Source organism: Sander vitreus, chromosome 4, assembly GCF_031162955.1.
Source record: "Sander vitreus isolate 19-12246 chromosome 4, sanVit1, whole genome shotgun sequence".
Lineage (NCBI taxonomy): Eukaryota > Metazoa > Chordata > Actinopteri > Perciformes > Percidae > Sander > Sander vitreus.
The window spans coordinates 1,957,257-1,972,434 of NC_135858.1; the positions used below are offsets into that span (position 1 = coordinate 1,957,257).

At 41.5% G+C, this 15,178-nt stretch overlaps 1 protein-coding gene across 5 annotated transcripts in view; it reads left to right on the plus strand.

Annotated features, from left to right (window-relative positions):
* hdac11 (histone deacetylase 11) overlaps window positions 1-5,930 on the plus strand; it is a 28,902-nt gene extending 22,972 nt beyond the window's left edge. For 4 of the 5 annotated variants that reach the window (XM_078247667.1, XM_078247666.1, XM_078247669.1 and 1 more), the window contains one exon: window positions 2,811-5,930. In XM_078247667.1, the coding sequence (XP_078103793.1) occupies window positions 2,811-3,053 (243 nt within the window). In that variant the 3' untranslated portion in view covers window positions 3,054-5,930. The other variant, XM_078247668.1, reaches the window with a different exon arrangement.
* Window positions 5,931-15,178: the final 9,248 nt, after the last annotated feature.

Sequence of the window (15,178 nt, forward strand, 5' to 3'; positions counted from 1 at the left end):
TCTGGCATCTCAAATGATCAAGCACAACCATGGCCAGAAGAAGGAATAGCTCCTAAATGTCTTTTGAGCAGTATAACAAAGTAAGTTAACAGTTGAATCAGAGGGCACATCTCGCTTAATACTGGATCAATTTCAAAGATGTTCCCATCAGTCACTGAGACATAAAAACATAGGAAAAATAGGGTCCAGGTTGAAAAAAACAGTAGTTACCCTTTAAGTACAAATGTACTTAGTAACATTCCACCACTAGTATGTAAAAATGTAAATAATTCTTTCTGTGAATGACGTCCAGCCAAACATTGTTTTTCCCTGTATTGTATATACATACAGTATGTTGAATTATCCAGGTTGAAAAAAACGGTAGTTACCCTTTAAATCCAAATGTTGAGGTACTTGTACTTTACTTGAGTCTTTTCTTTTCATGCCACTTTCTACTTCTACTCCGCCACATCTCAGAGAGAAATACTTTATAGTACTTTTTACTCCACGACATTCATCTGACAGCTTTAGTTAGTAGTTTTGCATTGTGTACTTTTACTTTTAATACTGTAAGATCATTTTCTTGATACTTTCATACTTTTACTTAAGTAAAATTTTCAATGCAGGACTTTTACTGTAACAGAGTATTATTACAGTGTGGTATTAGTACTTTTACTGAAGTAAAGGATCTGAATACTTCTTCCACCGCTGTTTACCACTAGGCTGTGCTGGGGGGTTGGTGCTGGGGGTTGCAGTCTCAGTCGCAGATTGGATGAATTTTCATCACATTGCTATGCGTCACAATGTCAACACAATGATAGCCTCTTGTAGATCAAAAAGCATAGAATTGTATGCGTTTACATCTACACTACTACTTTTTCGTTTAAAAACAGGTATCTTTTGCTACATTTACGCCTCGCGGCAACACTACTGCGTCGTTTCCGAGCCCCTAAAACAGAGACATTTGGAAACCCTGCTGCCCCCGTTTTGGTTTGAAAACGCCGGGGTTGCTTTGTAGCCTGGACGGGCACAAACGGAGACCTTTAGAAACGGGGACACACGTCAGTCAGTCTTATCGTTTAGGTAAGCTTACAGACCTTTCAGTAACAGTTCCACCTCGTCGTCGGTCCAAGCTAATGAATCCCTGCTCTTACTTTTCACCATTGTTGATGTTCTTTCGCCAAAGTATCTTCTTTATTTTTAACTCGTACATCCATGATTCTCAACCTCAGACGATGTGCTTATTTTATGCAACAAAATTTCAAACTCAATGAGAGGGATGTTTCTCACCAAAATGCTCTTTGGGAGTTGTAGTTCTTTCTCATCTTTTGTACTTTAGGACTTCAACAAGGAGAGCTTCACGTACACCCAAGCCTTGGAAGTTCTCCAATTGCGCCTCACCTACTGTAGCATTGTCTATAGAAAAAATTAAGAGGACTTTAACATCAGAAACCCTGTATGCCTGCAATAACTCTTCCAATTTTGCAGCTCTGTAACGAAATCAGGAAGCATATCTTTTGTTGCATTACGTTCCCTTTAGGTATCCCTGCATCTTTCCTATGTTCCTTCAAAATGAACCTAAACACAACTTTCATTTTTTGTGATTTTTGTCCATTTCAGATGGCATTACATACAGGAATGGAGGTGACACCGATTTGTAGCAATGTGTCTGTTCAAATGCACCGGCTACTAGTGAAAGTGAAGAGCATCTTCAGATCACTTCACATCCCTGATTACTCTGAAGAAACCCTTTTATAAGATAAATGTTGACCATTTTTAGAAGATGACATTCTTTATCTGCAGCGCTGTAATGGCAGGGGAAATATCTGAATGTAAAAGTGGCAGGCTCAGCTGTGTCGTGTTACATGAGCACTTCATGTAGCTAATTTGTCAGGAAGTTTGAAAGCATACTGAGAGCTGATCCGCAATGAGACAAATTTGGATGTATTACTTCCTGTGTGCGGAGATATCCTGCCAGTCATCCTGCAAATTCCAGAGAATAATTGGAGCAAATAAAAATGTGTTATTGGGAATGGTACACTGATGTGTGTTGCAGAGCTGATTCGGGATGGTACAGTATATGGCTTGAAATTAAAAATGATGTAAAGTTGTCGTTTGAATGGTCCAGGACTCACCAGTACTGACTACCAGCACTTAAGATTGTTTTCCACATGAGTATCCTTACTTCTAATTGTTATAACAGTGTTATCAATAGGCTGATCTTTTTCCCAATAAGCTATATATCACGATTTACTGGGAAAAACCAAGCAATTACATGTCAAATCTAACATTTAGCAGCCTCATATAGCCCGAAAGGAACAATCCTTTGTTTGATAACCACATTTTCAGAAACCGCGGCGCTTCCACTGTGAGATTGGCAGTCGAATCAGGTTCCTTAGATCAAGTCTTTAAATAGTCGACTATTCAGGGTCTCCCCTACCTACAAAGTATAGATATGAATAGAAATATATCCAAGACGCATGCGATGATCATGTCATGCAATTGCTGAGTAATGGTACTGGCACATTTTGGCTCAATTCAGGCACTGTGTTTCTTGAATAATAATGAAATCAGTATTTGTGCTCCATAATCAATGAGAATTTTGACACAAGCTGTTCCCACTCTCAATCCCTAGACGAACAGGGATGTATGTTTCTTTCCTCCTTTATATGTTGCCCAGAGAGGTTTGTTGCTCTACAGTGGAGAAGTGAGATATCGGACCATCCAGGCCTCCCTTCCCTCCTCGAGTGAGGATTCAGATAAGGTACTAGTACTATCCAAGGCCGGAGATAGACTGACAGACCAGCGTTTCTCTTGTCTTTCTCTGCCAGGGCATTATAAATAGAGATGAGATTGTGTTCAGGGCTGCAACGCGACGGGGCATCCCCATACTCATGGTAACATCTGGGGGATACCAGAAGAAAACCGCCCGCATCATCGCTGACTCCATCCTCAACTTGCACCGGCAGGGCCTGATTGGAGCAGAGGCTCTGGAGGGGGAGGGATCATCATCACTGGTGACCAGCATGATGTGCAGCTCCGGATCTGTTGGATCGACATTCACTGCTGTATGAGTAGGGTTAGGTATTGTTTTTTTAACCGATACCGGTGCTAAAACGATACTTTTCAAACGGCACCAGTGCCTAAGCCGTGAACCGATACTTACTAGACCGCAAAACGACAGTCACTGACATAAAAAAACGGATTGTTTATTGCTAAAGCCATATGGTCAAATGTAAATGATTTATTGAAAATGTAAAAATAATTTTATTTTAACCAATCAATTGCTATTAAACGACAAAAAAGGAACCACTAGATGGCAGAAGAGTACTTTGAATGACAACATTGAATGCACCATGAGCTTACAAGTTGCAATTGAATGCACCATTAAGTCCCGTCGGTGTGGTTTCTCTGACAACTTCGACTAGGGCAGTGGCCAGCTGCAGACTGTTAAACGTCCCGGTGTTGGAATCCTTCCTTTCCGTTTAGCTTTCAGCGTTTTAACTGCGTTTAAGACAGCTACTAGTAGGAGTGTAACGATACATCGATCCGGATCGATATATATCGATTCAATCCTCAACGATCCAATATTATCGATACAAAGGTTAAATATCAATACATGTCGTCATCTTTAAGATGTGCTTTTATTTTGAAATTTCCACTTTATATTTATTCTTTTTATTAAAAACAGTAGCTTGTTTTTTAATTTAAATGTCTGGAAGAGCTAAGTAATGAAGTTGTCAAATCATATTTTAGTTGTTTTGTGTAATAAAATATAAATGTAGCTGATTGTGTTAAATGTATCGACTAGTATCAGTCGCAAGCCCCTGAATCCAAATGATATCCTGGCAGACTTTGTGATATCAGTAAATATTGTATCGTTGTCCTAACAATCAATATAATATCTTATGGTGATATAACATGTGATTTACACCCCTAGCCACTAGCTAACGATAGGCTAACATTCCCTGTGTAATGTTAACTAGCGTCACGTGCGGTGATGTTTCTGTTGCTAACGTCCGTTTCGGAGCACCAAAGAGCAGCGCAGGCATTTAAGTGGCACCGACATCTGCGTTGTCATTTGGTTTGCTAGATACTGGTCTTTTAGGAACCAGTGCCATATTGGCACTGAAGTAATGTTACCGTGACAGCAGTGATGATATTGCAATGCTTGTAATGTAATGTCACACAGAAATGTGTTGATTTGAAATTTATGACAAAAGTAGCTTTGGTATTTTTTTTTTTTTACATTTTTACTCTTTAAATTGGCAATAACTCAAAGGGAATAATCCTTCAAAGTAAATTGTACTGAAACAATAGCCGAGTTCTCATATGCCACAAAAAGAGTTGTTTAAATTTTCATCACTTGGAGAATGATAGGTTTTATGTGAAAATAGATGTTGGGGCAGCGTTTTAGAAAGAGTATTCTTTCATCTCAGGAAATGTAATAACGTCATATGTGAAAGATACGAATATATGATTAGTTCATGAAATTTGAAAGAGGTTTTGATGTTCTTACAGATACATGGGAAGTATATTAATTATCATCCATCTCAGTTAACAGTTGTAGAGGTGAAACACAAAGTAATTGATCATGAAAACTGTAACTATCAAACACGATCTAATAGTGATGTTTAACCTTACAGAAGATACTGGCGTCTTCATTCCTCTTTAGCATTTAGTTGTATTACTTCTAGTATAAATTGGTGTTTTTCCTCTAAATAATATTGTAATCATTATATGGTTAACGGCATTTCATTAATCATGTTCAGCCATTGGTGTGATTTTGTACTTAATGCTTTAAATCCACTCAACCTCTGCAGTGTTTGCAGTGTTTACAGGGAGCCCAATATGATTTTACTGTGGGTATACAAAAAAACAACATATGACTCTGAGCACTTTGACTGGTGTATGGTGAAAGTTCTCGTTGCAGTGTGTCCCTGTCATCTTCAGATCAAAGTCCAAAAACTGAAACGTCTTCAGTGATTAATGAGTAGTAGTAATTAAGAGCTTTACTCCTGATCGGTTTGCTATAGTCAGACATACAGAACTCACCTAATAATGTTTACACATGCAGTAGTTGTGTGAAGGAGACAAAATAGATCCTAAAAAAAAATATTGGATCGATATGATTAATGTCACAGTTTCCAAAAGACACTTAAGACTCAAACACAGAATACAGACTGAGTTCTCAGAAGGAGAGAAGGTTGCACGCATGCTCACACCTTGCACAGTACACCCAAAGATCCTCTATACTAAAGATGATATGAAGCGGTACACACTTCCTGTCTCCTAAATGGGCATGGCCTGGTTTGAAAGTGTCGACTCTGTGTACCATTTGCACTAGATGTGTTTCGCAGCTGACTCGACCTGAAGTGGCAGCTAGCAGGTGCTGCTGTCATCATTTTGCAACGTATTTTCGCTTGGATGATCTTCCACTGGCTTCACGCTGCTGTTAAGAACGTTTAAAAAAGTTATGAGTGGAGTACAGACTCATGATCATTTAAAAGATTAAAAGGCCTATCCTTGAACAGCATGAAAAGCAGTGTTTGGGTGCTTATCCAGGAAGCTGTTTGGACACATTCATAATGAAACTGTGAGAGAGGGGGGGGGTCTTTTTGGCTGTGTCAGTGCTAATTAGCTAAAGCCTTTGATCTGGTGTGCTGCTTTTGAATACGGCTGAAAGTGTCTACCTTTAATTAGGACTCAGAATATATCACTTATTGTATGCAGGCCTGTTCTTTATACCCTATATCTTTGATCCCAGATTCCAGCTCATCAGCTTCTTTCTGTGTCGGCCAGCATTAGTCGTTTGAGTTGATTGAATGTTGCGTGCCAAAAAATAACTCTTCAAAGCTGTACCGTACTTTTCAGGGTGTGTTTGTGGCTTGTGCTGACATTGAAATCTAAACTACTTCTATACATTCATACTGATGTTGAATAAATCCATTTCAACCAAAAGGTCTGTGTGGCATTTTATTTTGCATCTTTGAAATACTTTTATCCTGTAAAGCATTGCGACAGTTTACGGCCTCTTGCCTGTTTACGGCTTACGGTCAGCTCTGTGTGTTGCTATGGTTTTCATACACAAACCAACCAGCCAACAGTTTGCAAGGCTGCGGTAGAGATGCACGCCCAAAAGAAAAACCCACATCTCTGGTCGGAAGGAATAACAACTACTTTTAAACATTATGAAAGACTTGGATATCAACAGGTTTTTGGATATTCCCAAACATCGCAAAGCCAAACTTTTCAAAAAGGTGCATGTTGAAGGAACGAAAAAAGGATTTGTGTTTGCGCTGTCCAACAAGGCCACCGGTGGAAAAACTTAAAAAATCGTATTTTTGCACGGCTGCATGTAAACAGGATTATTAGTGCAATATTCATTTTCATTAACCAGTTTAGGGCAAAAAACAGAATATTATGTGCATGTAAACATAATCACTCACACAATAGACATTACAAAATGGAAAGTAGACAAGGCTAACAGGAGAGTGTCCAAGTAAGACGTCAATCATCACAGTCTGTGCAAGCCCACACAGTCCTGAGAAGATGTCTTCAGTAATCAAGGAAAATAAGGAACAATGTGGGGGGACAATGGGTCTGAAGGCTTGAACCTGTCTGCATGTTTATGTTGTTTTCATTTCCCAACTGACAAGCAAACTATACTTTATGAACAAAGCGGTGCAGTAGCATTGTTCAACTTCTGAATGAAAAAAAACAATCAATCATAAGCAGCTGTGCAGACAAAGTACTTCTACCGCTTCTACTTGCACCATATGAGCAGCTCTCGGCCAGTTGTTTATGCATGTGTACTGTTCTTTTGCTCAAACAGAATTTTACTTGTATGCATGTATGCATAACATACATATGTACTGCATGTATGTTACAAGCTAAAGACAAGTCACTTTAGCCGCCTAATGCTCTCCCATATTCACCATATGTGAAACAAAACCAATTATCCTAATGAGCTCCTTATTAACACTAGTTGGTGTATTAATCAGTGCATATCTAAGTAACATCATACTTTACGTATCACATGGGTTTTATTAATATTAACTCTGGAGGTTATTAAATAGGAGCTCTAAATTGTAATGGGGGTGGATGTGTGAAGTTATCTTGGATTGTTCTAGAGTTATTATACTCCCGGAATGTGTCTACCCACAATAGACAGACAGAACCCATCACGACAACATCATTTCATGCAGTCCATGTACTTTGGTGCACGGTGGGACGAAGAAACCTTGCGGTAAGCTTCATTAAGCATTCCTTGGCTGTCTGCCTGGCTCTTGGACGCTGTCTGACCTCAAATGAACTGCTCTGGGATGGAGCTGGACGGAGGCCGAGACTGTCGAGTGCTCGTTGACTGGCTGCTTCCATTGGGATGTTTTCACATGTCCAGACGAACCAACCCAAGTGCACATAAACGGTCCACAATACGCAGCCCTGAGCGAGGCAGGTGTGAAAACAACATTACAGTAAGTCAATGAAAGATCTGCTCAATATGTTTTTCTTTCACGGAAGACTGTGACTAATGAAAGCTGTATGGTCTTTGGCTAGATTAAAGGGGCACTCTGCTGATTTTACACATTCAAGTTTAGTTTACAGGAGTCAGTCTCTAAAGAAAATAAGGACCCTAACGATATCTCAGCTTTTAGCTAGCGGCATGGCTCTTGGGATGGCAATGTTGGTCTCAACCATAGACAGTAAAAATAATGGACACGTCACCCATTGGTTTGTGGTCGTTGTGAAGCCAGCAGTGTGCATTTTGGCCGTCACCATCTTGTTTTTTTGGAGCCAGAAGTGACCATGTTTGGGCAAAATGGCGGAGCTGCGGAGGATGACGCGGCTAAGCCAGTGTTGTTTATGGTTGCAGTGGGGCTGCACTAAGCTAAACGCTAAAAAGGGGAAATCACCGATTCTCAACCGCTCTAATGCGAGTTAGTAGTAATACCCCGAGACTCTGGAACAAGTTACCCCCTGATATTCGCACTATTACCGATGTAGCTCTTTTTAGATCCAAACTCAAAACCTATTTGTTTAGAATGGCGTTTAATACGTAGTAGTGGTGACAATTTCCCTCTCGTCCTCCTGTTTCTATGTAACCTTTTCTGATTTTACTGTTTTCTATGTTTCATTCTTTTTATTGTATGATATGTTGTTTTATTCTTGGTTCCTGCTGGTTGCTGTAAATTGCTATATTAATAAATAAAAATAAAGAAATGTTTATTGACTGATTATCCAGCAGAGTTTTGCCGGCGGACCTCCAGGTACTGCCGCCATTCACCTGCATGTACGGCAGTATACAGAAAATCACAAAAACAAAAATTATCAGCTAGCACTAGCTAGCTTGGTTGGGAGAATGCTGACAGAAGCATTTTTAGAAGACCAAAATGTTCCAATTAACTTTGATTAAGTAAAACACACAACGAGAAGGTCAAAGTTTAAGATAAAAACACGGACAACACACAAACACAAGTTCAGGTCTATTTTAATGTCCACAGTGTTATAACACTGTGGACATTATATGAGCGATACTCATCATATATAATGCCTTTAATGAAGTATCCATCCATCCATCCATCTATTTATGATTTGTATAGGTTACTTGTTGTATCAGTGCAATCAATATTCGTGAAGGCTGAGAAATCTCGCTCCAAGAAAATATAATAATGTATAACCTGCTTCACTGCTCTGTGCTTTTGGATGGTTTTATCACATAATACAACCTCAGATCTCCTCTGGCAATGGGTTATGACGGCAAATATTCCCTTTCTAAAAACATAACTGTCCTAGGGAAAATCAAGAGACAAAAGGCTTCAGGATCAAATGGAATCTGCCAGCTCAAAGATCCCTAGCAACATCATTAAAAACACCATTACCAAACAACATGTGACACAGTGGGCTCCTGGCTGCACTATCAGAGTAAATTAGTCAAACCTGCCGAATGGGGAGCGGAAATATGATCAGACAGCTGTATTAGTAAATGCTCAGGTGTTTAGTTTGAATTAAACTAAGTCAGCCATTACTGGCAGGTTTAGCATAATGTGAGGTCTGGAATTGTTTATCGATCCAAGGCTATATGGGAAATGTATTCCCTGGCAAACTGTTGCAAAGCAGCGTTGTTTATGTCTATCCGTCATCCAGAAATTTACAGTCCTTCTTATTGTTTTCCAGACCACATTTGCTGAGTTTGCCAGTCACATAGAAATCAGATCTTTAAGGAAAACACAGAGCTGATGGTATCGACTCAATGCCTCAAGTGTTTGTGTCGCATTTGGTGCAATGGCGGTGAGCCCAACCCGTTCTCACTCCGAACTCGTACAATACGGACGTTTGGGCAGTGGCTGTCAGCGTCTGAAGCGACGAAAAAAGTGCCCTTCAGCGTGTTTGTAGAACGCACTGGGGAGAACAGCAGCTACACTGGGTTTGAAGATGACGTAACACTAAGAGCGACTACGGTAACGAGTAGTACGTAAGGCCGAAATTCCGCGTAGGGAGGTTGATTGGGGTGGTGGATGGGTCAAACACAGGACTTTCACCCAGGAGGCTGGGGTTTGTGTCTTGCGTGCCACGTGCTTTCTTCTTTTCCTAAACCCAACCGTCCCGTTATTCCCGCGTGTCACGGAAACTTAAGCCCACCCACAATCTTTTCCTTAACATAACTGCGTCAAAAGGGACGCCAATAGTCCTGACCAAGCGTGTTTAGATAAAGCATATGCCGCTAAAGGAGACTTTTAGCGTCAATAACAACGACAAAGGCACCCGACCAAGCTTCCGTATTTTACGAGATGGGAATGAGAATCTGTTGGTGAGCCCTACCCCTACCTGCTCGCTCGCTTCCCATTGAAAATGAATTACGAGGTGCGACAGTCGCTCATTGTCTGAAAAGACCACAATGCACCACAGAATGGTTATGGGATGTTTTTTCGGTTCACAGCTGGAGCATAAGTTTTCCATAGGGTTCAGATGATCATAATGTAAAAATCAGGAGCGCCATCCAAACATTCCTTGATCCCTTACTGTGATTATTGGCGCTGGTGCACAGCAAGCAGCCTTCTTTCCAAGGCTATAAAATAAGGAGAGTTACTGCTATGCATCCCTACCCTTATTTTATCAAAATAAAGGCTGAATTTCAGGAAGATGTATGTAGGTGTGTTCAAGGCTGCCACAGTGGAGTCCTCTTGAGGTACAGGACCACATGGGGCTCCAGACTGAGCTTTCATCCTTCAATCCAGCAACAGCCGCAGAGACGTGGCCCTCTGCCTGGATGCAAACCCAACGATAATCAATCAAGCTGTTGACTACTCGTGCCAAGACACACTGCAGTCTTTCAGTATCTGGAGAAAGTGATGATTTTGTGTCTTTGCTGTTAAAAATGTTATCTGTTTTATCGGAGAGATTTACCTTCCTCCTACTGGGGAGATTTAGTAGGTAAGGTTTTTGTTCAAATATGTTTCTGAAGGTGTGAGTACGCCTCAGTGCCAACAGTGGCGAGAAGTGTTCTGACCTTCAGTACACAGGAATTGTGGAAATGTGATGATTTTATACCAAAGCATAATAAGCCACAGGACACTGTTCAGTCCAGCTTTCTTTGGCCGGAGCACTAACTGCTGTTCACGAACAGTTTATATTTTACTCTTAGGAATGCTTCAACATTTTGGGAAATTTATGGACTTGCTGTCTTACTGAGAAGTAAGAAAGAGAAGCTATTAGCTTATCCTGAGCACAAAGACTGGAAGCGGGGTGAAACAGCTAGCTTGCGTCAAATTAAAAACAAAAAACATTTCCAAAACTGTTTTATTTACGTTAAAATTATTTTATTAAGTTAGCCTACAATACATCCAAGAGTCAGCCGGGTTTTGAAAGCTGGCACTCTGGGACAGGACTTCTGAAGTGCTACATATGAAGCTCAGCATAAGTGAATTCAGGAAGACTTCAATGCTTCACATTCATTCTCTCCCAACCTAGTCAGACCTTCCTCCACAGCGCTGCGGAGGAGGGTCTGGCTAGTTCACACAGCATTCCGGGATGGGAGAAAAACGTGCTCTGGTTTATTGGCATTTCTTTAAACCAATCACAATCGTCATGGGCGGTGCTAAGCTCCGCACGGAGCCACAGTGCCTCTGCAAAATAGCCTCTGGAAGGAACTTGTTTTGGTGGAACGCGTGTACGTTCAAAAGTAGTTTTAGTCGTGCAACAGAAAACTCAGATTGGACAGATAGTCTAGCTAGCTGTCTGGATTTACCCTGCAGAGATCTGAGGAGCAGTTAACCATAGTCCTCACAAATCCACCAGAGTTTAGAACGCCAACACAAACAAAGCGGAAGGTGACAGACATCCGGCCGAAAAGAATGACATCTGGCGGAATTTCCGGTGGCAACAGATCTATCCCGGAAGTGGAACGTTGTGGATATAGACTACTCCCAACCTAATCAGCTGCATTGTCATCAGCTAAATGTGGGCGTTTACTCTTTCAGTTAAACCAACCAGATTTTGCAGCAATCTCTGTGAGCTATCGCGTTGTTGCATTCAAACTTTAAATCTGTTCTACTCTGCTGCTGTCAGTTTTCATTTCCGGCAAAATCGATGCGACCCCCCTCTACACCATTCACCTCCAGTTTCCATCATTCCCAGCACCCAGGGTTCCACATCACTTCACATCCATCCAGATCTTCAGGCTTCCTTTATCCCTTTATCACCACCACCAATGTCTAGACTCCATCGGGGGGGATATTCCTATATATCCACGGCCTCAATACCCCTTATTATTTAACATTGCGATGGACTCTAATCGCCAAAGACTCTAACATATCAACCTATCATACACCATGTTCATTAGACTTATTTCACTCTTAAATGAAGTCTGTCCTGATTGAAATGGTCACTGTAAGTGCTGTTATATAGATACTGTGTTCATGATACATGATTAATGCCTAATTCATAGTTACATAGTTAAATGTGATGTAACAGGTACAATGAACATTAGTCCATTGTTTGTGTTTTTTATCTTAGAAATAAAATATGGTCCAATGCAGTCAGAGTTATAATAGTTGATGTCAGAGGCCAAGGCGGACAATAAAATAGACTGCCAAAGGACTTGCAGGATTCAAGAACCTGTTTTCAGGAGAGCAGCCAACAAGGTATTCTGTGTTTCCTGTAGAGCCTTTCTTTATATTCGCGCCAAGCGCCATTTGTATTTTCATTTGTTTCGGTACTGTATAATTTCTGGATGTGTTTACTGTGTCCATTCAAAGATAGTTCTAACGGCGTGATGTGGATGCATCAAAGAGAAAAAAAACGTGTAAAGCAATAAACGCCCGTTTCAAAGAACCAACCTATGTCTGTGTTGTCATAAGGAGAGCCAAAGGCACTTTTCCAGCTGTAGCTGTAAGCTAACAGCTGCTCAAACTGTGGCTTGTCTCCTATTTATGTATGGATACATATGGCAAGCCCCCGGGGTCAATGGGCATGCGCATAAAAATGTAGGTGGGTTAACGCCAGGGTACCCATTCCCAAACAGTTTGAGAAAAGAGACATGAAGAATGGCAAGCACATAGAGACAGAGCCACGCCCTCCGGGAGGGAAAACAACTCTCTGATCTCCGTTGACTGGTACTGCGTGAAGGCAAGGGGGTAAGCAAGCCTCCGCAAAGCGTACCTACTATGGAGCCATTTTGATGCTAACAAGCCATCACCCGCCGTAAGCATTCCATTGACTACCATTCATTTTTGCATTACTTTGACACCGAATAACTTTACATCTGAAGCGTTTAAAGACTCTATTTGTCCGTTGTTTATTTCTAAAGAAACACGACAATGTATAAAAGGCTTCATTACCTTGTACCTCACGTTATGACCTCGTAGTAGGCGTTTTTGTAAAAATAGGCTAACGATTGTGTCATAACCACGCGACTTTTCTCCATTGCAAGTCTACGGCGTTGCTTTGTCCATTAACTTTACTGTCTATGCGCGAAGGTGCCTCCTCGTCAATTTCGTCTGCTAGCAAACAACAGAAACGTGCCTAAAATCTGCTGTATGGTGATATTCACTACCAACAGGGTAACTAACCCATAATTTAAGTTTTTACAAGCTGCAGAACCGAAAAACTGAGCTTTTATGAAGACAAAAGTGGATACAGACGTGAGGAATCAGCAGGAAGAAAGGGAAGACTGTGGGATCCTGACACTATCTAACGTTATGTCCACCGTTATGTTTGCAGCAAGCATTTTGTTTCCAAGTCAAATATCCAAATGTCAGTTTTAGGCTAACTATATAGTATGTCTGTAAATTAAGCTAACACACTCAGCGTCGGGCGTAACGTTAGCGTAGTGTCAGGATCCCACAGTCTTCCCTTTCTACCTGTTGATTCCTCACGTCTGTATCCACTTTTGTCTCCATAAAAGCTCAGTTTTTCAGGTCGGCAGCTTATAAAAACTTAAGTTGTGAGTTATTTATTTTGTTGGTAGTGAATATGACCACACAGCAGCATTTAGGCATTTTTCTGTTGTTTGCTAGCAGACGAAATTGGGAGGATGCACCTTAACCCAATACAAGTCAATGGAGAGTAGAGAGTTGTTTTCCCCTCCGGTGGGGGTGGGACTTAAACGTGCTCCGTCTCTGTATTTCTTTGGGGATTTGATGTTGTGCTGCCTGGAAAAAAAAAGTGATGCAACATCCATCCATCCATCTTTATCCGCTTATCCGGGGTCGGGTCGCGGGAGTAGCAGCTCCAGCAGGGGACCCCAAACTTCCCTTTCCCGGGCCACATTAACCAGCTCCGACTGGGGGATCCCGATGCGTTCCCAGGCCAGGTTAGAGATATAATCCCTCCACCTAGTCCTGGGTCTCCCCCGAGGCCTCCTCCCAGCTGGACGTGCCTGGAACACCTCCCTAGGGAGGCGCCCAGGGGGCATCCTTACCAGATGCCCGAACCACCTCAACTGGCTCCTTTCGACGCAAAGGAGCAGCGGCTCTACTCCGAGCTCCTCACGGATGACTGAGCTTCTCACCCTATCTCTAAGGGAGACGCCAGCTACCTTCCTGAGGAAACCCATTTTGGCCGCTTGTACCCTGGATCTTGTTCTTTCGGTCATGACCCAGCCTTCATGACCATAGGTGAGGGTAGGAACAAAAACTGACCGGTAGATTGAGAGCTTTGCCTTCTGGCTCAGCTCTCTTTTCGTCACAACGGTGCGATAAATTGAATGTAATACCGCCCCCGCTGCGCCGATTCTCCGACCAATCTCCCGCTCCATTGTCCCCTCACTCGCGAACAAGACCCCAAGGTACTTGAACTCCTTCACTTGGGGTAAGGATGATGCAACATGCTGGTGTAATAACATGACTTGACGCTAACAACAGCAGCTTAAAAAATATATGTTATTGTTTCTCCCTGTAGTTCCTGTTGGATTGTCTTTGGAAGATAGCCAGGCTCATGTGGATATGCTGTGGATATGAGAAGAGATCCTTTGTCCTATTTTAAACACAATCACTGTTTGTTTTTTTAAACTGGCCTTCGGGGCTGCATAAAATAATGGTGCATTGTCAACATAGTCAACATATGGTGTGACTGTTGATTAGGTTGACATTTGCAGAGTTGAAGGGCATACTCGTTTGAATAGCTGTTATGATGAAATTATGGGAAAAAAACACACACACAGGCAAATTCAGAGTTTTTAGCTTTTAGCAAATACTACTAAATCTACTACTTATTGCTTTGATGTTTATTATGTGCATTATCTGTAAAGTATAGATCTAAATAATTGGATGAGGGTTTTGAAAGCCGTGGGGAGGATTTTTTTCAAAGCAAACAGGATAGTATTGGACATTTACAGAGCTTGTCCAGCAGCAATAATGATTTACTGATCTTTCTTCTAATTCAAGGTAAAGGTCAGAGTATTGTGACATGATTAACCATAGCACACATAGGTAGTAAGTGTCTCAGCCGCCTGACTGAGAGAAGGAACAGCTGACTACTCCAGGGCTAAGTCTCAGGCTGTTTATTGTGCATCCACGTTTCCTTCACTTGCTTCCCTTCCTTCGCGTCTTAGTCCATCCCATCGAGGAAGCATGGGCGAGACGAGAGGAAAATGATGAGAGGAGAAAGTAAACGAGGAAATGTGTTTTTAGAGGGATGAGATGTCCCTTCCTCTGAAGTGTCAAGTGAATTCGTCAGCTGTATGGGTGGAGTTAGCTTT